The 26485-nt window shown below is 36.8% G+C and overlaps 2 protein-coding genes across 3 annotated transcripts in view; one reads left to right on the top strand and one right to left on the bottom strand.

Annotated features, from left to right (window-relative positions):
• Nucleotides 1-9230: 9230 nt before the first annotated feature.
• On the top strand, nucleotides 9231-10783 carry fam183a (family with sequence similarity 183 member A). The gene is made up of 4 exons (XM_017420397.3): nucleotides 9231-9428; nucleotides 9549-9608; nucleotides 9689-9792; nucleotides 10455-10783. The coding sequence occupies exons 1-4, from the start codon at nucleotides 9308-9310 to the stop codon at nucleotides 10557-10559; spliced, it is 390 nt and encodes a 129-aa protein (XP_017275886.1). The 5' UTR covers nucleotides 9231-9307; the 3' UTR covers nucleotides 10560-10783.
• The window catches only part of ebna1bp2 (EBNA1 binding protein 2), a 30108-nt gene continuing 14237 nt past the window's right edge, over nucleotides 10615-26485 (bottom strand). Inside the window, exons 1-10 of one of the 2 annotated variants that reach the window (XM_017420396.3) lie at nucleotides 13186-13274; nucleotides 13017-13109; nucleotides 12777-12860; nucleotides 12444-12601; nucleotides 12200-12323; nucleotides 11951-12040; nucleotides 11799-11874; nucleotides 11620-11710; nucleotides 11344-11515; nucleotides 10615-11231 (exon numbers count right to left, since the gene is read on the bottom strand). In XM_017420396.3, the coding sequence (XP_017275885.1) occupies nucleotides 11184-11231; nucleotides 11344-11515; nucleotides 11620-11710; nucleotides 11799-11874; nucleotides 11951-12040; nucleotides 12200-12323; nucleotides 12444-12601; nucleotides 12777-12860; nucleotides 13017-13091 (918 nt within the window). In that variant the 5' untranslated portion in view covers nucleotides 13092-13109; nucleotides 13186-13274 and the 3' untranslated portion in view covers nucleotides 10615-11183. Of the gene's footprint in view, nucleotides 11232-11343; nucleotides 11516-11619; nucleotides 11711-11798; nucleotides 11875-11950; nucleotides 12041-12199; nucleotides 12324-12443; nucleotides 12602-12776; nucleotides 12861-13016; nucleotides 13110-13185; nucleotides 13275-26485 lie in introns of those variants that run through there. The other variant, XM_025006875.2, reaches the window with a different exon arrangement.

Genomic DNA, 26485 nt, shown 5'->3' with positions numbered 1-26485 from the left:
TGTATTAAGTTTCCTAATTGATGACTTGACGTATTTATTATCCTCACATATCAAGGCTAGTTCATTTACTTTGTTGTCTGTGTGCCCAGTGATTAAGTGCTTCTCTTCACTTTCAGTGAGATGAAAATCTCTTTACTTCATGTGACTCCACAGGGTTTATAAGAAATGTGTTGTTTAGTAAAAGCAGTGAATTTTGCATGCCATGAGAACGTTTAATAAGCCAGCTGAGCTCCTAAAATATATATTTTTTAAAGTTATGTGCCTTTCCAACTTTAAGTTTTAGTTACTTTGGAATTGTTCGATTTCCTCTCTGAAGTGATGTTATCTTCTGAGCTCTTGTTCCGCTGCCGTGAGCTCCTTTCACTCGAGGGGAGTGAACGACTGCCAAGCCGTGTCAAAGCCAGATCTTTTTTCCAAACAAAGTGACCACTTTGGTCTGGAATTTGACATGACTGATAACCTCGCTGCTCTCTCCAAAAACAACCTCTCTTTTCAGGAGATGTGAGCTGTGGACACTTTGGTTTGTGTTATTATCCCTCCGGCTACACGGGCTTAATGATGCAAACCAGTGAGGCTGAAAACATCACAGGAGTAAATCAGGAACACCAGCAAAATTATGCAACATGTTGATTTTACCATTTCAGGCTCAAACTGTATTATTTTAGGTGCAGGTGTTAAAAAAGTTCCAGCCATAAAACTTGATTAGTCCTTTTAGTTTATAGCTCCCATTACCAAAAGCTGAAAACAGCCATGATTGAAAATATTTTTTAAGTTATTTTTGAGATTACAGGTTAAATATCTTGTTCTAGCAAACAATGTTTGTTATGTTCTGAAAAAAAAAAGATTTATGAGTCCAAAATTTTGTAATCATAAGAAACCAAATGGTTTTCTCTCATCACATATCAGGAATGTCATGCCAGCAGGTGATATCCTGACAACCAGTGATATAATTGGGATTTATTTTGACTTTTTTATTTATTTTTTTAATATATTCCGTCTCTCTAACAGTCAGGACAGTATCCTTGAAAGCTGAAATCAAGTGTATTCAAATGAAGCAGACGTTTTTCCACAAGTATCCTGTGACCTTGAAGCACTAAAACGAAGAATTGTGGGAAAACATGCGAGAAAGATATTTTGATATATGTCTGCTTGTGGTCAAAAAGACCACAAAAATCCCGTTAGATGCTTAGCCTTGTACAATGTTTTTGGGCGGAGGTTAAATAAACTTAAACAGCTCAGGGAAAATATTGTTCCACCACACAGATTGGTAAAAAAAAAACTACAAGAGGGAGCCACAAAGTAAAATATATTGTTATACTGAGAACGACATGAACCCCTTTTACTACGACTATAAAAATATAACAGAATGTCACAGTGAAAGCTGTTGTTGCAAGTAATTATGGGACAATATCTCTTTTCTTTTCATAAAAATTCAGTGCTTCCATATGTTTAGAGGAGAAAAGAATAGAAGGACAGAAGCTTCTCTTCTTTCCTTTTTAAATAATTTCTTATTTTTGATGCCATTCAGGTCTTTGAGGCTTATTTCACTCAGTTACCTTCTAAAGTAAAATACTATTAGTTTGTATCCTTTTACTAAATTTGCCTTTGGGTCCTCAGGCTTTTCTGACTCAGGTCTGATTGGGAACATTGTTTGGTGATTTCAGCTGATCATTGAGCTTTATATTTATTATTTTTTAATAATCATTGATTCATGATTTACTGTTTGCAGTATTTCTGAATTAAAAATAAGAACTTCCAACTGTGTACACTGTATTTATTACTGGGGGACTGTCATGAAGTTTACAGAATGTCTGTTGTTTTGACATGAAATATTGTAAATTGGTTTCTAACAGCTTGTTCTCCCAGTAATTTAGCCAAAAAAACAATCGTTCTTCACTGTGAAATTTAAAGTGATCAAAAAAGTATACCTTAATGTTATCTACATTGTCATTCACAGTGAAACCACAGCTGTAATTCCCCATAAATTCAACACTTTTTTTCCTTACACAGCTTCACATATGTTTTTAAAACTCTTATGAAATATATCTGGTTGATCAACATCCATGGATTGTTTGTGTGTGTGTGTGTGTGTGTGTGTGTGTGTGTGTGTGTGTGTGTGTGTAAGTTTAAAGTACCTATAAACAGGAATGCAGCCATTTCAAGTCATAAAATGAGATATAAATATATGCCTTAAAACTATGAAGGGTTGCAGAATAAATGTAACTGTTCGTAAAAGAAAGACACGTTTTAAACCAGATAAATTAACCTCGATACCAAAATCACAGGCAAAGTAAAAATAAATAAGAAGCAAAGTTCTCGATTATCATCATATCATGCACACGTACATTTCCTAAGAAAAACATGATTCATTGTTAAAATTAAACCTGTTGAAATATGAGAATTGGTCATTATTTGTGTGACAAAGCCAACACAAATGCAGACGTCAATAACATACAAGTAACTGAGAAAACTCGAATAACAGTGAATAACAGTGTGTTGATGTCTTATTTTCCAATGAGAGTAAAGAAAATGTTACTTTCTGTCCTTTTCGTTGGGAATATTTGTCACGTACACTTGTCGAATCACTGCCAATGTCTCAAAGGATTTCTTAGAAAAAAAAAGGAAAAAGTTGACATTGAGAGGTTAGCCTATCAGTGGGAGTGTGACAGAAAGAGAACGTGTCTTGAAGTTGGAAACAGATGACTAGAGTGAAACATAGATTGTGACACAGAGAATATGGTGCTCCTCAGTCTACAAGTAAAAGCTGTAAGAGGTTGACACAATCAGCATGAGTGCAGCAACAGGTGGAGAAGAGAAGAAAAAATACAGGCCAATAACAAAGACAGCTTGCATGTCTTTGATACAACTGGCAGGGATTAAAGAAAATAAAGATGAATGAAGCCACTGAGCCTAACATGTGAATCCAGTGAAAACAGCTTTAAAACGTGATACCACTGAGAACTTAAAGTGGGCAGATCGATTCAGATATTGATATTTTTACATGATATACAGTCTTGTGATATGTGTGGACAGCTACGTGTTACTCTGACAACAACACCGCTCAAAAAAGGAAAAAACATTACAAACAAAACTTAAGGTTGGAAAAGATTTGTTCTACAGGAATAGTTTTAAAACTGAAAATGTATGCAGAAAACCTTAAATCATCAAATCAACCAAATAATAACTAACAGTTATGTATTGGATTAACATTCTGATGATGCACTGAGCTCATTCTGCAGAGCTTGACTTGATAAAAACTCTAGAAAAGGCGTGAGAACTGCAGGAGTTCACTTATTGAACCAGGTTAGAGCCACTGCTGAAGTCCTGCAATGTTCGGGTCTTTTCTGAGGTTAAACCATGTTGTTTTGACTGTGGTGCCATCAGCAGTTGGGTCCATCCCAGTTTGTACTGCAGCTATATCTGCTGCACTCCGTCTTTTACCTGAGAAAGTTTCTTTTGTTGAGACAAAACAGAAGATTACAGACTAGACCGGTGGTGACATGGAGCTGCCATCTGATGGGAAGACAGCTTTCCCAGGACCACGATGTCTCCAGGGAGCTCCAGACACCTACATGGCTTTCCAAACACACCAGAAAGTACACCTGTGTGTTTGTGTTTGTAACAAAACAAGAGATTTGTTGTTTCCAGAGCAAGGTGGATAAACAGACGGCCCACAATGAAGAGGATTCTGCACCAAAAAAAAAAATTTGACTTTTGTAACACTATTCGCTTTAAAGAGAGGAGAGCAGAAATCCATAATCAGATAAGTAAACAACAAATGTATTTCTGCTATGGGGGTCAAAAAAACAGAAAAAAAAGATCAGATTAAAAGCTGAGATAAATTATTATCACAGTACGTGAGCAGACAAAGGGGTGAGATGGACGGGGTTTTATCTGCTGTTAGATTAGTGTTCTGGTTGACATGGCAGCCACAGACACGGGGGTCCAAAGTCAAACCACAGAACCACTTTCTCACGGTCTTTACTGCAGGCAGAGCTCTCAGTCCTCCCTCAGAAACTTTATCAAATCTGAGAGTTTTAAACTTCTAAGCTTTTCATTAGTGTGCACAAATAGACATTTTTTTAATCATACTCCTAATTTTTGTTTCTAATATTGTCTGGGCTGGTGAATTCCCAGTGTAGGCATCTCTGGCAAGTTGCCTTCAAAACCGCTTTTCTGCTACAGAAAATTAATTTACATATTTATTAAGTGGAGCTTGATAGGAAATGTTACAGCTTTCTAAAAGTCTCGCTCATTGACACTCGATGCAAAGGTCAGCAAACATTAGCGTGGGCAAGTCTTGGTGGGGATTTCATCAAAGTTAAACAACTCAAACCAAATTTCCCCATTCTTACAAAAATATCCACGTCTTTATTGGCCGCCATGGAGACAATTATGTGACAGGAAAAAGTGTGCACTTTTAATTTGTTTCATGTCAAAGCAATGGTGGAGAAAAAAAAAGGCTGAATAATACATGACATGGTGTTTTAATTAGAAGGCGTTAAAGGGCACTTGATAATCAAAACAGAGTCTTGTTAGGAAAGGTCAGAGGCTGGGAGGAAGTCAGCTTTAAAGGAGGATAGCTAACATTAGGATCCTGAGAGCAGATGTCACTTCAGCTCATTGGGAGGCTCACTCTGTCTGTATTTTAGATCATTTCCTGTTAAGAGTCTAGATTTGAGATCATTTGTGGATCAAATAAAGATGGAGATGTTTTGGGTTTTTTTCTGTTAAGAGGTTTTGATGGTGCGATCAGAGCCTTCATCAAAGCCAGCCTCATTATAATTATCCATGTTCTTTGAAAAGACTTTCAGCTTGATGTTATTGTTGTTCAGACCTGTTTCTCTTTCATTTTTTAAAAATTGCATTATGATCTAAACATCATGATGCACAGAATACGTTAAACGAGGACTCAGCTGTTTTTAAAGTGAGCTGGTTGAAAGTTTTATTCCCTTTGCTTTCTTTTAGAAGATGCAGTCCACTGATACAAAAAAAACTGAGGAAAATGGAGTACCATTTAATTACATCTTGAGAATTTTACAGATCTATGCTCTCATTACCCCTCTCCTCTCTTTATTCAAGTATATCACCCCCTTCTGAGCCATTTTAAAGCTAAACAGTGCTAATAACCAAAGGATAACTGAGATTCGATCAACTTTTTTAACATACAGATGGTTTTAAACGCCTCCCCTTTACTGTCACATGTCAGAGGAAGAGAGTAGTTTACTGAAACCTTGTCATATTTGATCAAGTCACGCAATCTGTAGGAGTTTGTCTGGCAAGTAGAGTTTGAAGGAACTCTTGAACTGGCTTTTGACTGGTCTCTGCCTGAGGATCTCCAAAGATGCTTTGACGATAACGTAGTCGGACACTGTGACAGGAGCCAGGGAACAAAGCTTGACACCACAAGCCCTCCCATTACACACACTGCTCACCACAGGAGACACGTCACCAGCCTGCAACCAAATCTTCTGTCCGTTGTTTGAGTTATTACTTATCTTTCACACAGGGCCAATAAAGCATGAATCAGGTTATGAGACAGGAACCAGGAGCTGAGGATATTGAGCGGTTTTAAGCTGCCTGCATCTGGAAGAGGAAGCGTGCACACACACAGTTGTTTCTGAGAAGAACAGACGTGACAGAGTGAGGGAAGGATGGCTGCAGGAGCAGGACGATGAGAGGAAACAAACCTGCAGAGACAAAAAGTAAAACTTCAACCTCTGATAGATGTTTAACTCCTACGATCATCAGAGGACCTATCTTATGATGAGAAGGGACGGAGATATAGCCATTTTGGTGAAAACCTTGTGAATGACATTTTGCCCAGTCTCAGGTGATACTGTGAGACCCTAAGAGATGTGTTAGTGCTCAGAGAGTGCTACTAGCACATCAAACTGTAGCTCAGTATCTGTACAATTTATAGAATGATAGTAATTTTTGGTGTTGGGTAAGGTTTGTTAGCTGTGGCAGACATCTTGAACTGGGTTGACATCAAATGTTAAGTTCAATGATTACTTTTTGAGAGTTTTACTGAATTCTGTCCAAAGGTTCATGAGATGTTTTTTTCTACCAGACAGACAGTAATGATTTTAGCAATTAGTACTAAAGCTTGGCTGGAGATAGGCACCAGCTCCCCGCGACCCGGAAAGGAGAAGGGGGTAAAGAAAATGGATGGATGGACTAAAGTTTAAGGCACACCATATTTTAGCTCGATATCTGTAAAAAACTGACTGAGTTAAGGCCATTTTTGTGTTTAATAAGTTAACTCAGCTGTGGCAGCCATGTTGAATGAGGCTGATTCCAAATCTAACTAGTTATAAATGTAGATTCAATGATTACTTTTTAAGAGTTTTGCTAAAATCCGTCTAGTTGTTCATGACACATTTTGCTAACGCTACAGACAAACAAACACAAACGCAGACGTGGGAAAAACCATTATGGTTACTCCACCTTCAGCAGCAGGTGATAATCCACTGAGTCAGTATTTCTGGGTGAATGTAATGTTATTAATGTGTAATTTATGACAGAGGAAGTGAAGTGTGGTCTTCACCCTGTCAGATTTGAGACCTTATAGCTGAGTTTTTACGTAATTTGTTCATATTTCTCACGCATGAATTTGTGCAGTCACAGTCTCGTGCACACTCGGTACCCGTGTGTCAACGCCTGTGTTTGCAAAGCTTCATACGTACAGTTCTGGTGAGAGAACCGCCATCTGTCATTCTCTGAAAACATTAGGAAAGCTCACGCAGAACTCAGGATGGTTGCATTTTCACCCTGTCTGGACACATTCAGTCATCTGATGCCTGCTGACTACATTTTGAAAGGTTTGTTTGTTACAAGGGGGGAAAGAAATCAATAAAGTTTGAAAAAAAAACACTTTCAAATGGGATGAAAAGCATCTGCTTACTCTCCAAAAAACTGTCCTGTCTGAGCCTATGATTGGTGTTGAAATGTACATTTCATGGGCAAAGTACATTTATTCAACGGCTCGTCTTAAGTATAAAAGCTACTTTTCTTCAAGAGCCGTTTTTCCCCCGAGCTGCATCTCAGAGGAAACACTTTTTACTTTTCAATATTTATTCAAAATGTTTAGCTGTTTTCGTTTTCTACGATATATATATATATATTTTAAAACAAAATAATTGTAAAGTGTTATTGTACATTAAATAACCAAAGGGTTTATAGAAGTACAGCTGAATAATCAATCATAAACCTGAGAATATTTAAAAGCTGAGCATCAATAATGAGTGAAAATATCTGGCAGATTTATCCAAATTATAACTATCATTAGTTGTAATTATAACTTTATTCACACTTACTTTCTAATATACATCCTTCTTTTACACAATGACACATAAATAATAAATCACTGATTTTTCACTAAATATGTAAAGTCATATTTTCTTTAGTAACATCTATTTGTGTTTCTTGTCTTTAAAAAGCAGCTGAATTCTTGTCCTGACGCTGTTTATGTTTTTTGATGCATCTATTTCCTTAGTTTTTTGTTTTAAACGCTGATGTTTTTGTTCAGTTCAACAACATCACAACAAATTTGACATCATTCGAATAAATCTGTTTTCTGGTGAATACTTTTATTGCAGTATTCCTAACATTTTGAGATTTTTTAATTTTTATTTTATTGGCAAGTCATTAAGTATTAAACTGAAAATGTTTAATTAAAATATAATGAAAATAAAATTCATTATATATATATTTTTTTAAAATCTATTGAAAAGAAGCAATTAGGCTTAAATTGTAAAACTCAAATAGTTTTCAGCAACAAATCATAAAATCCACAAACGTCTCATTTTAGCATTAATCAGTGATCCGAATCCATGGCTGTTTTATTCCTCTGAGCCACTAATAAACATAATTATACAGATTTCATATTGACAAACAAAAAGCAGGAGCTGAAAGAATCAATTCACTGATGGAATAAAAAAAGGATTTAAATGATTGTGATTAGAAACGCCTGACAAGTTGAACCTAAATCTAAATCAAACCAAGATTTGTTGGATTACTGAGCACACATCAGGACAATATTAGCTGCAGTTTGAAACAACACCACTTCTTCCACACTCAGCAGGCAGGTTGTTCCAAAGACACTGGAGAAGTAATCCTAGATCTTTATGAACATAAACCTGCTTGTATCATTTTGTCTTTTTGTGGAATCGCTCACAGTTGAGACTTTTTGGACTTTGTGTTGGCCTTAAGATTTCCAGGTCTCCCATGTTCTCTTTTATGCTTAACATTGTTTTTATCTGCACTGAATGCATGTTTGGGGGTGAAAAATAATGTCAATCAGACTTTATGGTAGCAGTGCATGATGGGTATTCATCAACCCTGACCAACTCTCCAACTACATTTCCACATTATTGTTCTGCTCTTCGTCCCTTTGATAAACTATCAGATATTTCAGATTTTAAATCAGGACTGGGCAACCCTGGTCCTGGAGGGCCACCATCCTGCAGGTTTTACTTGTTCCTCTGCTCCAACACAGCTGATTAGAACCAGTGTGTCATTAACAGGCTTCTGCAGAACATGGAGAGGGAATCTAACCACTGAATCAGGTGTGTTGGAGCAGGGAAACAAGGAAAACATGCAGGATGGTGGCCCTCGAGGACCAGGACAGCCCAGAGCAACATGATGCCACTCTTCTGCATCCTGTTATGTTTCCATACATCGATGAGTTGACCGGCTGCAGGAATGACTCTTTTTCATTATCAAATTTGCAGATTCCTGGTTTAAAGACTAGCAGCACATGATGAAAGCCAAGTCTGCTGTTTTGGCTGAGAAATGTCTGCTGGTGTAGCAGAACTTGATCTTGTTTTCTTGTCTTGTATGACCTGAGACACAAACACAGAGGTGAGCTGTTTCTTGCCCATTTTAAGCCTCCTGACCAGACGTCTCTGTTTCTGTTACAAATAAACAAGACTACCATTAGCATCTGTTTGTTATCCTACAAATCACATGTAAACACTGAACCAGACGGATGTTTCGAAGGCATAAGATGGTTGAACAATATAAGGATTTACTGATGTTTTTATTTTATATTATTTTTTAAGTTAATTTTACATTGCTATTTGAGAAATATAAACAAATACAGTTTAGATGCGCACGTGTAGAAAGCGTGCCTCATGATCTGAGCGCGTGGCTCCACCGCGTGGTCGGGGCTTGCAACTGCAGCTTCCGTCTGTGTTTACTGTTGCTAGGCAACGCACATGCAACCAGGAAGTGAACAGCGGTCTGTTCGGCAAACCTCTCCACTGCTCTCTATCCTGCTCTTTTTTTCTCTCTCCCTCTAAACATGTCAAAAAAGGAGAACGTGGATTACGTTCGTGAAAACATGATTCACGCCGAGATGATAAAAAAAGAGCGAAGACTCCTGATGCTCCACACCGAGTTCAGCATCAGCCCCTTCCGGAAGCGTAAGCTGACCTGTCCGCTTAAAGACAAAAAGCTCAGGAAGAAGCAGTCTTGCTATTTTGAATTAATTTTCAACTAAACAAAATATAAAAAGTACAGATAACTGCATGTTCTTGTTTCAGTGCACATCCTCCCAGACATGCCCATGTCCCGGAAACCAGCTGACCTGACAGAAGAAGACTGTGAGTTTACTTCAAACTAAAAAAAATAAACTGGATTCTGTTTCTTTTGCCGCCTGCTGCTCATCGCGCTCTGTTTTCAGCTGGTTTTATCAAGGCTTACAGGAGGGCTCACATGGAGCCGACCAAGAAATATCCCTGTGCAGTCACAGAAAGTCAGGAGATCGGATGGTTTTCAGCTCCACTGGTGAGGAACGGAGCGATTTCTGTGAAAATGCAGTGTGGATCCTGAATGACTTCACTGAAGCTGTTAAACTTAAAACAATCAGAATAAAAGTTAAAATTGGCAGTGCAGCAGCTAAAAGCGAACTCATGGCTAAAAATGAAGCAAGTGTGCTGAAGTAAAGGTTTTCAAGGTTTTGTAAAGAAAATTAAATAGACTTTAAAATGAATAAAAGTCATAGCCAATATGTCTTGAAAGGCTGAAATGGTACAAAAAAGTCCATAAACAGAAAAACTGAATGACGTAAACTACAGTAGTTTTGTACGTGTTGTGAGCAGAGCCTTAGAGCTATAAGTGTATTCTGTTATTAAAAGTATGATTAGGTTTTAAAATAAACCCAAACATTTATTATAAAGCTGATATAAAACAGTAATGAAATCCTCAGTTATTCAGGAAATATCCAGTCTGGACTTTTTTTTGCTCCGTATCTGTGGAGCTTTATCAATTGAGCTATAAAGAAATGGACAGAATTGATAAATCTCCTTGAATAAGAAGCAAAATGTCTTCAGCTCCAGTCACCTTGGATAAAAACCAGCTGCACATTTTTAAAAAAAGACCAATCATTTATTAACCATCTCAATTATTCTGGTTTTTGTAATGATTTCTGTTTATTTCTTTCCCTCTAGAATCCACCAGCCTTCCACGACCCCAGGTTAAATTTCCGGCGAGTTACCACACACGTCACCAAATATGCAACTTTCACCCAGCAAGCTTCAAATACAACCAAATGATGGGATTTCCTGTATTTGTCTGTCTTACAAAACATGCAACGAAAGCACAAAGTGGTCTCTTTTTTTTTTCCTTCTACTTTTATCTTTGCAAAGCAAACAAGTTTATACAAGCCAGACTCACCGTTACATACTAATCATATTAATGAGTGGGAAAGGGCAAAACTGACAGCAGCTCAATAATACAAAATGTCACGTCACATGGGGGAGAATCAATGAGTCAAGGAGCGGTGTGAGAAAAAAACACTAACAGTATCCCAAACTCAGAATACACAGTATCCATGAGACAGCAGGAAGGCTGGTGTAGATACTGATGTGTAACTACAGGAAGTGGCATTAAAACCACCATGTAAAAGTCTATGGAGACATAAAAAACACTTTATGATAATTTTTGGAAGGTGTAAAACAATTATTTTGCAGCTCAATGCAGTTCACTTGTGTCTTTTTATCTTGACGAGATGTCTTCCTTTGTGTAGCTCCAAGAGAGTTTACAAAGTCCTCCATATTGATCCACATTTACAGATATTATTAAAAATATATAGAGAGAAGCACACCGTCCCCTGCAGGTCTCCTGAGGTGGTGTTGAGAACAGTCCGGTCAAAAATAAAGTCCGAGTTCAGTCAGTTTCTACGAGCGTCCTTTCATCTTCCTGCGGACAGACTTGCCAGGACGTTTCTGAGAAACGAGTGAAGAGTTAGGTGTTTTCTTTTAATTAAACCAACAAAGTGCTTCTCTCCAAATGTTTTTACTTGCAATAAATCAGTCAAAGTTTTAAAATGTGACTCACGTTCTGTTTTCCTCCTTTGCCTCTCTGCCCTGCCTTTCCACCCTTGGCGTGAGCCACTTTGGCGCGGAAACTGGAAACATCGTTATAACTCTCCCTGGTGTTCCATTTCTTTCCACTCTTTTTGCCTCCGAAGCCAAACCTTTTATCCTTGTATTTTCTTTTAGCATTGGGGCTGTTGAGATATAAAAGTATAATTTAGTTTTTATAAAAATGCCACCCTGACATGACCACATGACCACAGTGTGCACAGGAAACAAGAAGAAAATGCCTCCTTACCCTTTTTTATTTTGGGCTTTCTTTGAAGCCGCAAGAGAATCTTTTTCAGTTTTCTGGTCTCCCTCCAGAAAATCTAACTTGTCAGTCATTCCTGGAAGAGAAACGAACGTTAATGCTTCATAAATGCTGAACGTGGAAGTTACATCTTCACATCTGTGCCTGAAGGAAACAAAGGCCACCTTTCTGATATTTCTTTACAGCAGAGATCATGGCCTTCTTCTCCTTCTGCCTTTTCTGAATCACCTCTATTTGGACCTGCATACATTCAGATTTGTGTTAATTCTTATTTTTGGTAAATGTATAAACTCTGGATCTCTGGAACAACACCAACCTTTTTGCCAAACTTCCTTTGCTCACGCAGTTTCTTAGCCTTTTCTGACTTCTCCAGATTCAACTGCTTTGCAATCAGCTTTTTCCTGATCTAGACAGAGGAAGAAAAATATGATTTTAGATTAAAGCTGTCTATTGTTCTGCTAAACAACATAAGAACTGTGAATTAGTGAGTCAAAGCTTTGTTTTGTGTTGTAAAAACATGGTGTCATCTTGTAGATCAGTCACTTGTAAGGAAAACTTGTCTCACCTTCTGCATATGTTGATCTGATTTGGCCATCTCAGCAAAGTAATCATCAGGCCTCTTGGTAGTAATATTAAACTTATTTAGGAGAGGCAGGGCCTCCAGGACTGTAGCTTGAGCTTGACGGTAGCTGCAATCAAAAACACAAAATCAAAGAAACTGTGGCAAAGATGGCAGATTACATTTTATTTAACTAAGCAATATTCAACATACTGGACGGTAAATAATGTTTGAGGTGACGATCACTTACAAGAACATCTCCCTTTGGAAATCGTCATCAGCATTAAGATCTTTGTTGGTCACAGCAGAAACTTGGCCTTTGTCTTCAACAGGTGGATTGGTTATGTCTAACCTCTCCACCCACGGCAGATCTTTATGCAAGTCCCTAAGGCACTGTTTCAAACCCTCCTGTATGAGGAGAAATTGGTAAAGCAGTCAACCTAACAGCTTTCGAGGCAAAAATAAAAGAGACATTTAGAGGAATTACCGAGTTTGTGTTTAAATTTCTTTAATGATGCAGTTGCCTGATAAGATTAATTTTCAAAATAAATAGATTTCCATCACCTTAATCTGAATTACTCACCACATTGTTGACGAACTTCTTGTTTTTCTCCACCAGAACGTTCATTCCAGGTTTTAACAACCCTTTATTGAAGGCTTCTTGAAGCTGAGCGAAGACATAAAACTAACTTCAATCTCGTTTTAGTGCACAACAAATACCTCACAGAACCTGACAACTTGGTAAACAGGTTTGAGGCCCTCTATTTTAACAGAAAAAGACAGTGTGTTTAGTAGCTAGCTTCAAAGCTAGCATCAGACTCACCTCTCCATCGGATAATTCGCTGTTTTCCTCCTCGGAGTCCTGGCCGAGCAGCGACTCTTCCTCTGCAGAATCCATTATTCCTCTGTGGCTGATCTGAAAACAAAAATATCCGTTCTTAGTGGTTTAAACACCTGGAGACAACTGGTGTGAATGTACAGTACCCGCTCACATGTGTGGAGCGGTTCACATGCGGCGGAAGTGACGTAGATGAGCGTTCGTCTAGGACAAACTTTCGGCGAGAACAAAATGTCAGAACTAAAGTTCCTATGGTGAAAAAAAACATAAACAGAACAAAAAATACAAAATACAGACATAATTGTAATATTAATGCAAAAGAAGAGAAGGTAAAATGAAAACAGGGGTAAAGATATTATAAATGTACTGGTTTTAACTGTTGCTGAATAAAAAAAATCACTATTTATTTTCTAATATTTGTTTTAAATACTATTTTTATTCTCCAAACATGACACACATTTGTGTATGCCATGAGAATTCATGTTACTGCCATGAATTTAATTTTAGAATAAAATAAAATAAATAGAAAAAAATGTCATGTTTGTTTATAATCAGTGTCTGCCCTTTTCACACGCAGGAAACCTGAATACCTGATTTAATCTGATAATTTCTACACACATCTGCTTCTTTCATTTGCTTCAAAAAATACCTGTTTTTGTGAGTGTAGACTGGCTGTCAGCTGTGTCTGCCAGAGGTTTTATTTTTTATTTTTTTAACAAAATCATCTGAACTTATATATTCTATTTGATAAACTGAAGAGATTAGGTCAGGTTTTGTTGTCTTTCAGCAGTTTTTACTCTCATGTTAAGATGGGCTCACCCTTAAAGTACAGTGTGCACGAGATGAATACTAATTGTGTGCTTTTGAAAGTGATCATGAGTAAAACTTGATCTTACTCCAAATGTCACATCTGAAAGATTTATCTCCTCTGGTCAAGCAAGGATGTCAGCCCTTCTGTGTTTTAAGGCTAGACCTTCACAGGTGAATACTAAAGTTTTTTGTCAGAGATAAAACTGAATATTACACAACATGACACTTTTAGTTTCCACCAAATTGTTAAAGAACAATAAACAAATGGTTAGAATTTTTACTTGTACTCACATCTCTAGTTTTTATAGCACATGTCATGTTTTTCTTAATCAGTCCATATAAAACAAAAGACTTGTATTTTACTATTTCAGAAAAAAGTAGTAAAATATTTTACTTATGTAAGTATGTACTTAGATCCTATATTTGAACAAATCTGTCAAGTATCACAATTATAGCTCTAACAGACAGCTGTGAAGGAATCACAAGGAGCATCATGGGGACATTTTCTTGTGACAAGGACAATAAATACAAAAATATAAAGCTTAAAGCTAAAGCTTTTCTCAGGGCAAAGGATTGCTCTTCAAAAAGACAATAGTCAGGGCTTACCACCAAGAGGCTTTCAAACACCTACATTAACACTGGGCCCAGGAATATGATCCAGTTCAAATTCAAAGTTTGAAACATTGTAATGAAAGACCTGTTTTCTTTGTATCATATAAACAAAAATATTACTAAAATAATAATAATAATAATAATAATAATATACTTAAAAAAAAACATTCACAGAAAATTTTCACTCTGAAACAACTACATTGTTTTTGTTTTATTGGTTTATTATAGCAAGGTTTTATAGTCCTAAACTCTTCAGTTAGCATTAAACTATTCTTAAGTTTATTGACCTGCATTAGTGTAACAAATAAGGAATTAATAAAAAAATTACTTTTATTACTTTGCTATAGATTGGTGTTTTTAAAACGTACGATTAGATTTTTGTTCCCCAGTTTTCTTCAGTATTATAATGAGACATTTAGATTGAAATTATAAAATGTAAATATTATGTATTTTGGAGCTCAACAGGCTGCAGACTGTGTTTATCTCTGATACTGGAAACGACTCTGGAAGCTGTAGATAGGCGACCAGAGACGTCTGTGATGATAACCGCTGTTCATTTAGGATTTCATTCATCCGCCTCTTGGTGGCTTTTTCTCTCCGTCTTCAAAGGAGAAACTCTTTAACCCAAGTGTGTGACTTTTATTTTCCCAATGAAAACTGTTATTTAAGATTTGTACTTCATTGTTCTTAATTCCTTCAGTCTCTGCACACTGACAGTTTTTCTAAGATATCTTCAAAAGAAAAAATTATGATGATTTGAGCCACACAGAAACTCAGTCTAATAAATTCACTTCTCTCACTCTTCATCACTCTTCATCACAGAATGGCACTAGATTTAGACTCAGCTGTATTTACAGAGTTAGGTTTCTTTTTATGGCTAAAAAAATAAAATTAAAAATCCCATCAAAGGAGCTTATGGGCTGAGAAAAGTGCTGTTTTTTTGCTAATTTGCTCTGATCTTTCCTGTCTTGAATGTATTATTATTATTATTATTATTATTATTATTATTATTATTATTAAAACAATGGGGAGATAACTGCTGAGAGGCTTGCTTGTATCTGTGCATTATTATTAATAAATTTGACTTGACTTGAATATTCTGATCAGACTTAGGCTGTTTGAAAACTGTAAACAACATAAGTTGTTTATTTTTTGTATGCTTTGCATTTTTCCTCTTTTATCTAAAAATAAACTGAAAATATGTCAAAACCAGAAAGAATTCTGATGCTGTCATGATTTTTTTCTTTCTTGACAGCAGCTGATGAGATGAGTCACAGCTGAGGGACAAACGGTTTATTAAAGCTGTTTTAGTTTGAGAGGATGCTGGGAATCTAAAGCAACAACAAGAACAGAAGAGCTCAGGTCATTCTTTATGAAACTATTAAAAAAGAGCTGGATAAGTAAGTTTGGAAAGTATATAATAATACACATACAGTAAATTCATTATTTGCTTTTCTTTTTAAATTGTTGCAAACTAATCTAAATGTGCAGCCTTTGGCCGGACAGTGCCTAATATTCTTTCTGAGGTTCTCAGTGTTTTCTCTTTGCAAACACAAAGAGTGAAGTTGGGTGTGATGAGATCCTAATCAATAATGCAAACAAATAAAAAAAGTGTGACAGTGTGAGCTGAATACAGGTGGGCTGTTAACAAACAATCCTGTGATTTATTGAGCTAATGTTGTAGAAAATCCTTACAGCAGCCCATTTTATCACTTGTGAGGACCAGGCTCCACTTAGAGCTTTAACATTAAAAAAATAAATAAACAAGTGAAGAGTCATAACTTAAACACCACCTAGTTCTGTGACTTTATGTCAGCTGTAAGTTTTCCTAAAAGGTGCTGGAAATGTCACTCAGACCGTGTGATTTGCTTTCGTGGGAGTGCTCAACTCTCAAACCAATTATTATGTTATTAGTCCCTTCTGGTGGGGTGTTTTATTTCCCATCTGAGGCATCCTGTAAATCAGCAGCTCACACCGACTTTCTTAAATTACCAAAAGGAAAAAAAAGTTTACTGCACTAAAAAGAGGCGACTTTCAGCTCCACCCCTCATAAATAAACAATTGAAAAATGGTTGTTTGACCATGAAAATAAAACAATACAGCAGCGATTTATACTGTGCACTTTCTTATTACAGAGCACGAATGTAATGCACTAATGTTTTACCTGTTGTGTGTGTGTGTGTGTGTGTGTGTGTCTGCATTGTTAGTCAGAAAATAATCATTGACATCCACAACTGACTGACTTTTGGAGTTAACAGCAAAACAAGCTTAGTCTGCAAAAATGCCTACAGTCTAAGTGTTACCAGATCATTCAAGTTTTTGCAAGATATTGTACATAATATTATTTTTAAGGTTTGGTTAAAAAGGTTAAACTCTGGCATGAAAAGCAGGGAGTGATATGCATTCTTCCAAGTAACAGTAGACTTTTATTTTAGGTTTTACTGTGATCATGTCTCTTTACACAGTTGTGTGTTCATGTCAGTTTAAGAATGTGGGAACTCCCAGTTTCAACTTGACTCCCAAATGCTTCAACAAGTTGTTGATATTTTACCTTTATGTTAAACAGGTGCACACAACTTATTTGATTTGTTTAGGGAAATTTTCCATTTGTGTAAATAAGTGTGAGATGACTGAAGAGCAGCTGGAGACTTGGTTTCTCTGTTTCTTCAATCATGAGGTTTAAGCAACACATCTGCAGCCGGACTCTAATCAAATATTCAGAGGAACCTTCCGGTTCTCCTTGTTTTCTTTCATCATTCCTAACCTCCTCCACTCCCCCCCCCCCATCCCTCCACCCCGAGCTCCTTCCTCCATCCTGACGCTGATTAGAAGTGAAGAGACAAATTAATCTGGGAGCGCCAGGTTGCCAACTTTCTCTTATGGAGGACATTCACAGAATTTTTAGGGGAGATGCAACGTCAGCTGCCATCAACACTAAAGGGATAGTGTGTGTGTGTGTGTGTGAGAGAGAGAGGGAATGTGTCAGTAGTAGCATCACGAGGCCTATGCATAATCACCTTATTATATCCCTGTGAATGGAATAGTGAATTGATCTGATTAGAGCCTGGATGAGAAAAAAAAAAGGCAAGACGAGAAGCTTGGCATGCAGAGCACCTCTTAGTGAAAGATGATGAAAGACGGAAGATAAAGGAGAAGAAAGGATGGTCAAAGAGGAGAACGGAGGATAAAATATGACAGGAATGTTTAGCTGTTTTAGGGAATGAAGAAGAAAAAAACGGGGAATTTGCAAAGAAAAGTTTGTAAACATGTTTATGTGAAAGTATTATTACTTGTGAAATTTTTTTTTATCTAAGTTACTGGAAATGTACTTTGATTAAAAGCTCCTTGGTGCTGGAGAAAGATGTTTTGAAGAACAGTGACAGTATAAATATACTCAATGTTTTCCTCGTCAACCTGAAGCACCTTCCTCTAACCTTTTTATTCTTGTTTCAACCTCAAAAATAAATGCCTAGTGCTCTTTGAAGGATTATAAATATTTTATGTCAGTAACACACATAAGTTTTCAAATGGATTTGATGTTTTTAGATTCATTTTTATATAAAAATAAAGACAAAGATCTGAGTGTTTACGTCGTAGAACAGACGATTCCTCTGCAGTTAATAACAAAGCACAAAGACTTTTTTCTTGTCTCTCCATCTCCTCGGAGTTAATTAACTCCAGATCATTGTGTTCTTGCAAAATTTACTTTCTAATCAAAAGAATCTACCGTGGAACTGAGAAACTGCAACTAATTCTTCTTACTTTTTGCTGAGTCAGCCCAGATTCTTGCATCGCACCGTGGCCTCCCTGCATCAACACAAAGTTTGTTTGTTTTTTTTTTTACTCTCTAAACTCCTTCATCTTTGTTCAAAACTCCGGATTCACCACAGAAAAGTCTGCGCTCACGCTCATGCACTACACACGCACACAACACCCAGTCAGCATTTCTCTGAGAGGCACGGCAGTAGATCATAATTAGAGCCAATCAAAAAGAAGCGTGCAGCCTGTTTCTTCCTGCCAGAGAGACGTTTAGTCCATCTGGCCACACTCAGGCCTTCTGTGCTTCACTAACTCTCTCACAACAACCAAAAAAAAAATACTTTTTTATTCATCTGAATTCTTGTTTTAACATTTTGACACATATAGGTACCTGATTTTTTATTTCAAGAGTCCTGCTTTTGTTATAACCCACAGCCAAAGACGAAAGCAGACCGATAATGTGTGAGCCCTTGTCTGTGTGTGTGTGAGTGTGTGTGTGTTTTCATTTGTCTGTACCTTTAGCAAAATATCTCCTGAATCACTGAACAGATTTTAATGAAACTTTCAGAAAGTAATCCATGGATGAACACCTATAATCGATTAACTTTTGAACTCAAGCCAAGATGGAGGCCATAAACGACTTCAGCAAACACAGAAATGCCTACAACTAATATTTGGTGTGGTAGTAGCTGATCATCAACCCCAACATATATGTTGAGCACAGAAAGGGGAAATATGCATTCCTTCAAGGAATGTTAGGCCTTTAAAGTTTCCTGTGATGTTTCTAAAACATCACACAGACAGAAGATATGGTTTATACGTTGCACACGTTGCTGATGTTTCCTCCCTCATGTCTCCGTCTCGCTCTCTTTCATTTATTTCCTTCTTTCTTTTCCTCCTTTATTCACTTCTCTTTATCTCTGTCTGCCCTCCTCTATCTGCCTCTTTTCCCATCAGTATGTTTCTCCCAGTAAGTAATGGCCTTCCTCACTGACTCATTGTCCACTCATTTATCTCCTGTCTCCCTATATCTTTCTGATTACCGCTCTGCAATTCAGGTTTTTACATCCCTTTGTGCCACCAACAAATGATTGCTCCGACTGTGTTGTTGTTTCCTGACCTCCACACAGCTTGTAGAGTGTGTTCTGAACCCTTTTTGTCCTTACATTATTTCATTACATCCTGCACTCTGCATTAGACCATGAGTGTAACTGTGTGGTACATCTTTGGATCTCGCACATCATCGTCCACTTTCACCTTTAGTTTTTTTTTTTTTTTGTCAGTGTCTGTGTGTGGGTACGTGTGTCTGTCTGTTGCTAAAATACCTCATGAACAATATCTCAGGACAAATTTCACTGAAGCTTGCAGAAAGTAATCACTGAATGTACATCTACAACTGATTAACTTTTAGAGTCAAGCTCATTCAAGATGGCTGCCTCAGCCAACAACTATCTGTAGCTCAGGCAGTTCTACACATATTGAGCCCCAGTTTGGTGTCGTGGAAGCTGAGCATCGTTCAGCACTCTGTGCTTGACGTCTTGCAATACTGCATCAGATTTAGCAGAATCTTATTTACAATGTTTAACCAAAACAGCTTAAACTGTTATTTCTTAACTCAAGATGATCTTAGTCTAAAACTCTGGCATGAAAGTTAGTGGGTGATATGCATTCCTTTAAGTAATGCTAGGCCTTTAATTGTATTTTTGAGTTTGATAAAAGCAAACTTTAAAGACTCAAAGCTGTGCAAGTTTAACATTTTTAATGCAGTTATGAGCCTCTTTGCTTCAGAAACTTTGTGATAATATAAAAGGCTACATGTATTATTCTGCCTTCGCTCATATCAGACAGCACTGTCGTAGTGCTTCTTAAATTAAATTAAAAGGCAAGACTTTTCATTATAGGACCCACTTTTAGTTTGATGTAAATAAACTCCTCAGGATTACTTGGATCATGTCTTGTATTTGCTCTTAACTCTGACTGTAGGTGTGTTGGAAAATGAACACGATAAGTGTGCTTAGAGAGGCAATGGGGTGTCTCAGTATGTTGCACTTTATTTCACCTTTTACTGCCAGATAATGATAATCAAAAAATGTTAGAATGATCATTTTATTATCAATAACTTTTTACAGCCTTTTATATGTTGTTCTCCTTGTTTGAGTTTAATCATCCGTGGTCACAATGCATCACAGCCGGGGAGGTAACTAAACTCCCATCTGGGTCATAAATCTTTACACCAAATCAGCATGAAAACATCAAATAGAACAGTCCGATATGGAACATTGCACAACTTGCTGCATATTTCCTCATGTTTTCTAAAATATTAATAGTAACCTATTAGAATTCTTCAGCTTGTCTTTATTTGCAGCTTTAGAAGCCAAAGAAGTGAAGTAAAACAGTAAATTCCCAACCACAGGTGAGCAAACATGTTCTAAAACTAATCAGAAACTGAAAGGATAGTTGACCTGAGGGGGGGAAAGAAAAATGAGACAGAGAAAAGAAAAAAAAGCATTAAAAGTCAAAAATTGATTCAGGCATCAAGAATTTCATTTATTAAACCTCTCCAAGCAATGCAACCAGAGTTGTATAGACTCTCCACTCAATAAAACCCATTAATACGGTTTTAAAGCTTTACTCATTTATCAAATGCTTTGTCGAAGTTAAATTCTTTGTTTTGAAACTACACTGTGTAGTTTAGCAGCGAGAAATCCCATATTTGGTAGGGATTCATCCTCCTGTCCTGCAGACTCATGTCTCTTTCAGAGCCTCACTGGAGGAACCGGCTTTGGTCATTGATTAGTTGTGTTTTTGTGGGTCACAGATGTTTACTGTGAAAAGCTCAACAGTGGGTTTCTGAATCAGAAAACTAATTGGATGAACAAATACATTTGACTGTGTGTTTGTGTTTTGAATGTGAACAGGAAGTGTGTTTTAGCTTTTGAGTGTGTGTGTGTGTGTGTTGGAGATCCTCAGCAGACTCATGAATAAAGATTTGCTCGGAGTGCAGCAGCTGCTCTGCTGTCAGATTGGTTTGCAGCTCTTACTAATTATAATCCATCTGAACACCAGCTTACATTTTATACGGGTTTCATGTGATGGTGTCGTTGGATTTCGAGGAGCTGAGCGCTGTCTCTGTAAGATAGATTTGATAGTAATTGTTACACTGAGATGTATGGAACTATATAAAAGCTTAACCTGATCATATCTCAGAAATTAGTCAGTTTTTCTTCATCCAGGGGGCCGTGATAAGAGTGCTTGAGGGGCTTTTCATCACCCTCCATCATGGAAGATGGGTGATCAGAGTGAACAGGTTGAACTGAATTGGAGTAAGTTCAATTCAAGATGGTCGCCGCAGCTAATCAACACAAAAATGCTCATAAATCAGATATTTTTACAGATGTTAGTGTGGTAGATGCTGAGAGTCATCCCCAACCACTACTCTGAGCGCTAACAGATCATTCAGCTGATTTGTTTATAACTTTAGCACAGAAGACGGCGGGCGATGTGCATTCCTTTAAGAAAGGCCAGCTTCGTTATCAAACCAAATCAAACTTTATGCATAAAGGACTTTCCATATCAGATCGATTACAACAGCAGTAGGTTATAAAAGGATTACATGATGGTGACTGAAACATGAAGGGTATAAAAATCTAAATGATAGAAATCATAAAAAACAAAAGGAGGAGCGAGAGAAAATCAAACAGGAAGTTAAAATAAATTATGACAGAATCTGTTTGTGTTGAATTGAATTGGATTATAACTGGACTGAACTGAAGTGAATTATAATGAATGAATTGAGCTTTCGAGTAAAATTTTGATTTAATTTGCACTGGATTTATTTTTGTAGCGTCATTAAATAATTACAATAAATGTTCTTTATGCAATTGTGAGATTAATCAGGTCCTGACACCTTCAGCCACTTGTGTTGAAGGTTTTCTTCCGTTTTCCTCAATTATTGCTTCAGTGCACAAATGTCAGAATCCAGTCTTTGAGTGACTGATGACTCTCTTAGCTCTGACTGCAGATGTCACTGTACTACTGAAGCAGAACAATGACTGAACTTCCCCCCCATCTGTGTCCCAAAAGTAAACTTCTTTCAAAATTACTTAGGATTTTTTCTCTTGTTCAGCATTTTCACACATGTTGGGTGACAACTGAATGTCAATGACTTAATTAGAACATGCAGCTCAGCTGTGTGTTTTGGCACCGTCTGAATTTCTATTTATTTATTTATTTTTACTTTGTTAGCACCTGTGTTACAACCCTGTATGATGTGTTTCACAGAAATGATTAAATCTTTAGATGGTTTTGGATATAAAATATTTGTAACATTTTTCACTGACATTGAATTCTGAATGTTTTGTCTCATAAATAGTAATGATATTATGCAGTTTATATTTGCTCAGAAACACCTTTTCAGCACAAAATGTTGTCTTGTGTTGATGATTGTGAAGTCATTCTTTAGTTTTAGTTAAACTACAGTCATCTTAGAAGTTACCAAAGACGTTTATTATCTATCCTTTTTTTAATTTAACAGATAAAACTCAAATTGTTATTGATGAAGAGATTACTTTGCAGGTGTTAGAGTAAAAAAAAAAGCTTCTTCTTACCTCTTCATTGATGATAGTTTGCATCATCTTGCCAACTTGGGTGTCTTTAATTTAAATGGAAATGAGTTATTGGTCCTTATAGATCAAAGATCAGGTAGATAATCAACCTGTTCTCTCAGTCAGTATCAATATTTTTGCACTTTGGTAAGATTTTTACATTGACAGAGGAAAGTGAGGTCAATATGTCCATCCATGCTGTCTTAAAGGACAGTTTGATGGTTTAGATCAGATTTCAGGATCAGTTTAAAAGCAGTTCTGTGCAGAGGTTGGACTGAGCTGTCCAACTGTGTTTAGGACAACTTGTAATATAAAACTGACTTTGTTGGAAGCTGAAGGCTCCAATCCAGGCTCACAAGTGGAAGAACAAGAATTATGGAAAATAAAACTTTTTTAAATAAAACTCTGCTGAGGGAAGTAATTCAGAAATCCAAAAACATCAATGGTGGACGGCGGGAAAACAAACTGGGACCGAAAACAACAACCTGACACTGAAACCAGGTGTAAATACTGAGACAAATAAGAGGTCTGGCAGTCCTAGAAGGAATGCATATTACCCGCTGCCTTTAACACGACAGAGTTTGAATCAGCCAGGGATTACTTTCTGAAAGGCTGATCAAAATCTGTCCACTGGTTCATGAGATAATCCCCGAACAGTGCTGACTGTAACAAGTCATACAGTAAATACATGAGGATGACTCTCAGCTACTACCACACCAAATCTGAGCCCGATATCTGTAAAACTGACTGTTACAGACATGTTTGTGTTTGCCAAAGTTGTTCAGCTGTGGCAGCCATCTTGAATCGGATGGAGATCAAAAATTCATCTGTAGTAGATGTTCATGCAGTTATTACTTTCTGAAAGTTTCATTCAAAACTGTCCAGTGGTTTATGGGATATTTTGCTAACAGACAGACAAACCTACACTCAGGCACACAGAGAAAAACATTATTACTCTTCCATCACCTTTGGCAGCAGGAATTAAAATTCAACAACAAACCCGTTATCACATAAAAAGGTTGGATTTGCACACAGTTTATTTATTTATTTGCTGTATTTATAAATAACAAACAGACTGTGATTGCTCTATAATGACTACAGGAATGGCTATGATGTTTACATTTGGAGGAAGACATTTTTACATTTTTAGTCAAATATAAATAAAATAAATTTTAATAAAGAAGCAACAACTGAGTTAATAAATTCAACAAAAATAATCATAACTTCTTGCTCTGAACAGAAATCAGTTTTTGCCATTTCCTGATCAAGAAGAAAAGACGAAGTGTTTGGAGATATTCAGGTTAGAAGCTGGAGCCTCTGTGGTTTTTCATTTTACTTCCTCCTGACATCACTAACTGCTTCATTTATCAGTCTCTCAGGTCATGCCCCATTTTATTTATTTATTTGTTTTCTTCTTTCAACCAATTCCTTGTTTCCTGATCAGAGTTAAAATAAAACAAAATGTAGTAACTTCAGTATGAATATGTGCAACTTTGATTTACATATTTTTAAAATACTGCTAAGCTGGTTTAGGATGAGTTTATAAATGAATATAAACTCACAGACTGTCAACATCTTTGCACATACAGGCTCTGAGTCATCAGTAAAAAGGCAGAATTCTGCTTCCTGTTTTATCCTTGTGAGTTAGTGCTTTTTTGTTATCTCAACAATGTTCGTGTCTTAGAGAAGAGACAAATTGTCAAGGCTTTACTCTTAAGAAACACTCACCACATAATGCATTTCTTTTAAGTTAAGAAACGGGGAACAAAGCAAATTGTAGCAAATATGTATAAAAAAACCTTTTATGAATGACTTAAAATGTCTCTTTCTTTCAAAATAACAAGAAAGGTTCTAATTTTAACGAAGAAAAAAGTGTGTGAGACAATTTTAATACAAACTTGACCTTTTTTCTAATATTTGTTTCATTGCCTAAAATGCAGCAGTAATCCTCTGTGGAGTGATGGGACTCAGTTAAAAATGTTTAGTTATTTTGGGTAACCAGATCTGAAAAGATTGCGCTGCTGTTGTTGTTAGTAAATGATAGAGAATGTGTTTGTCAGATACTCCCTCCATGAATGAGTGTGTGAGCTGAGGTAAAGGAGAAAAAAAAAAAAAGCAGCTTGGTCCAATGTTGGATTAATGCGTTATCACCTTCTGGCTATAGATGCAAAACACCAACATCTCCTTCAAAATGCTTTTTCAAATGATGGATTTTTGTCTGCATCAGTTTGCCTGAGAATCAGCACATTTTAAACTGTAACGTTACCAAAAGGTTGAGCTGAACTAAGACAAGAAAATGATTCACTGAGGCTTTCTGTGGAGACAGTCAGTATCAGGAAGGAAATATGTCTCTAAGTCGTAAACAGGGTGAGAATGGCTTCAATCTAAACAAGTTCCTGTCCTTTACCTGCCCTCCTATTTATATAAAACTATTAAATTTAAACCTTTTAAATGGGAGACAAAACAAGCAGAGTCAACAAATGCATTAACAAATGGGTATAAACTGTGTTGTATAAAAGTAGGAATGAAGTAGCCGTAATTGGATTTGAAATTAAATCTAAATTGGATGAATGATTTGGATTGTTGTTGTTTTTTTCTTTTGTGTCCTGAGATATATAAATAAACTGAATGACGAGATTTACTTACCCAGAAAAGAAAATACCATCATTAGAACATCATAGTTCATATCCTGTTTGTGCGTTTCATTTCTCATTTTCTGTTTAGAAAAAACAAAACATACTGTACATATTGTTTAAGCTCTGAGGCATAAAATGTCGTTCTTACATTATTATGACACATCACTGGGCTACAACACAGTTAAATAAATGTAAGGCATTTGGCCCAACCACTGAAAATCAATCAATAACTGCCTTTGTGTCAGAGATACCAGAATCAATGTGTTAAATTACAGCAAGCTTATTTGTTAGCACAACCAGCTGACTATAAACATACTTTTTCAACTAAATTTGAATTCTGGAAGAGACACTTTTGGACAAATAGGTGCTCAGATATGTGTGATGAACAAACGAAATGACGAGTTTCTGGATCTGCTCCACTCCACATCCACACTCACATTAACAATAACGTATCTATCCAACACAAGTACACTAATCAGCTGCTGTAGCTTTGGTCTATAAATAACATTCCTCTGTCTGCACATGACATTCTGTGGTAGCACCACAATAAGTGAGCGACTAACCGTGAAAGAGCTACTTGATCTAATTTTGGATCCTGGCCCTGATGAGGAGGAAAATATCAAAGTGCTGGGAGCTTGTGCTGCAAGAATGAAACCTGCTGAAAAGCTGAATATGATCCAGTCTCTTAATGCTCAGCTGATGAAGAGGCACAAGTTTAATGCCTCACTTTCAGAGACTTATCTGAACACAGTTCAGAGCCGAGCACACTTCTGGTTTCTCCAGGTTCTGATTGGATTACTAAAAATATGCCTTGGAAGTGAAAGAGAAAGAGGCAAAAGTCTTCATCCAGGATAGGCTAATGAGGGCTCATTTTTAAAATTCTTCTTCAGGCTTAGAAAACAACTCTTTCTCACAAACATCACAGCGTATTTGTTGAATACTTGTTATGTAGTTTTCACTCTGTGCTGTTTCTGAGGAGTTGAAAGCCCTCGTTTGGACAACAATTAGCCTGGACTGGATGAAGACTTTTGCC

This window comes from Kryptolebias marmoratus, linkage group LG24, assembly GCF_001649575.2.
Source record: "Kryptolebias marmoratus isolate JLee-2015 linkage group LG24, ASM164957v2, whole genome shotgun sequence".
Lineage (NCBI taxonomy): Eukaryota > Metazoa > Chordata > Actinopteri > Cyprinodontiformes > Rivulidae > Kryptolebias > Kryptolebias marmoratus.
The sequence above is the reverse complement of the archived record's forward strand: the minus strand, read 5'-3'. Positions and strand labels throughout refer to the sequence as shown.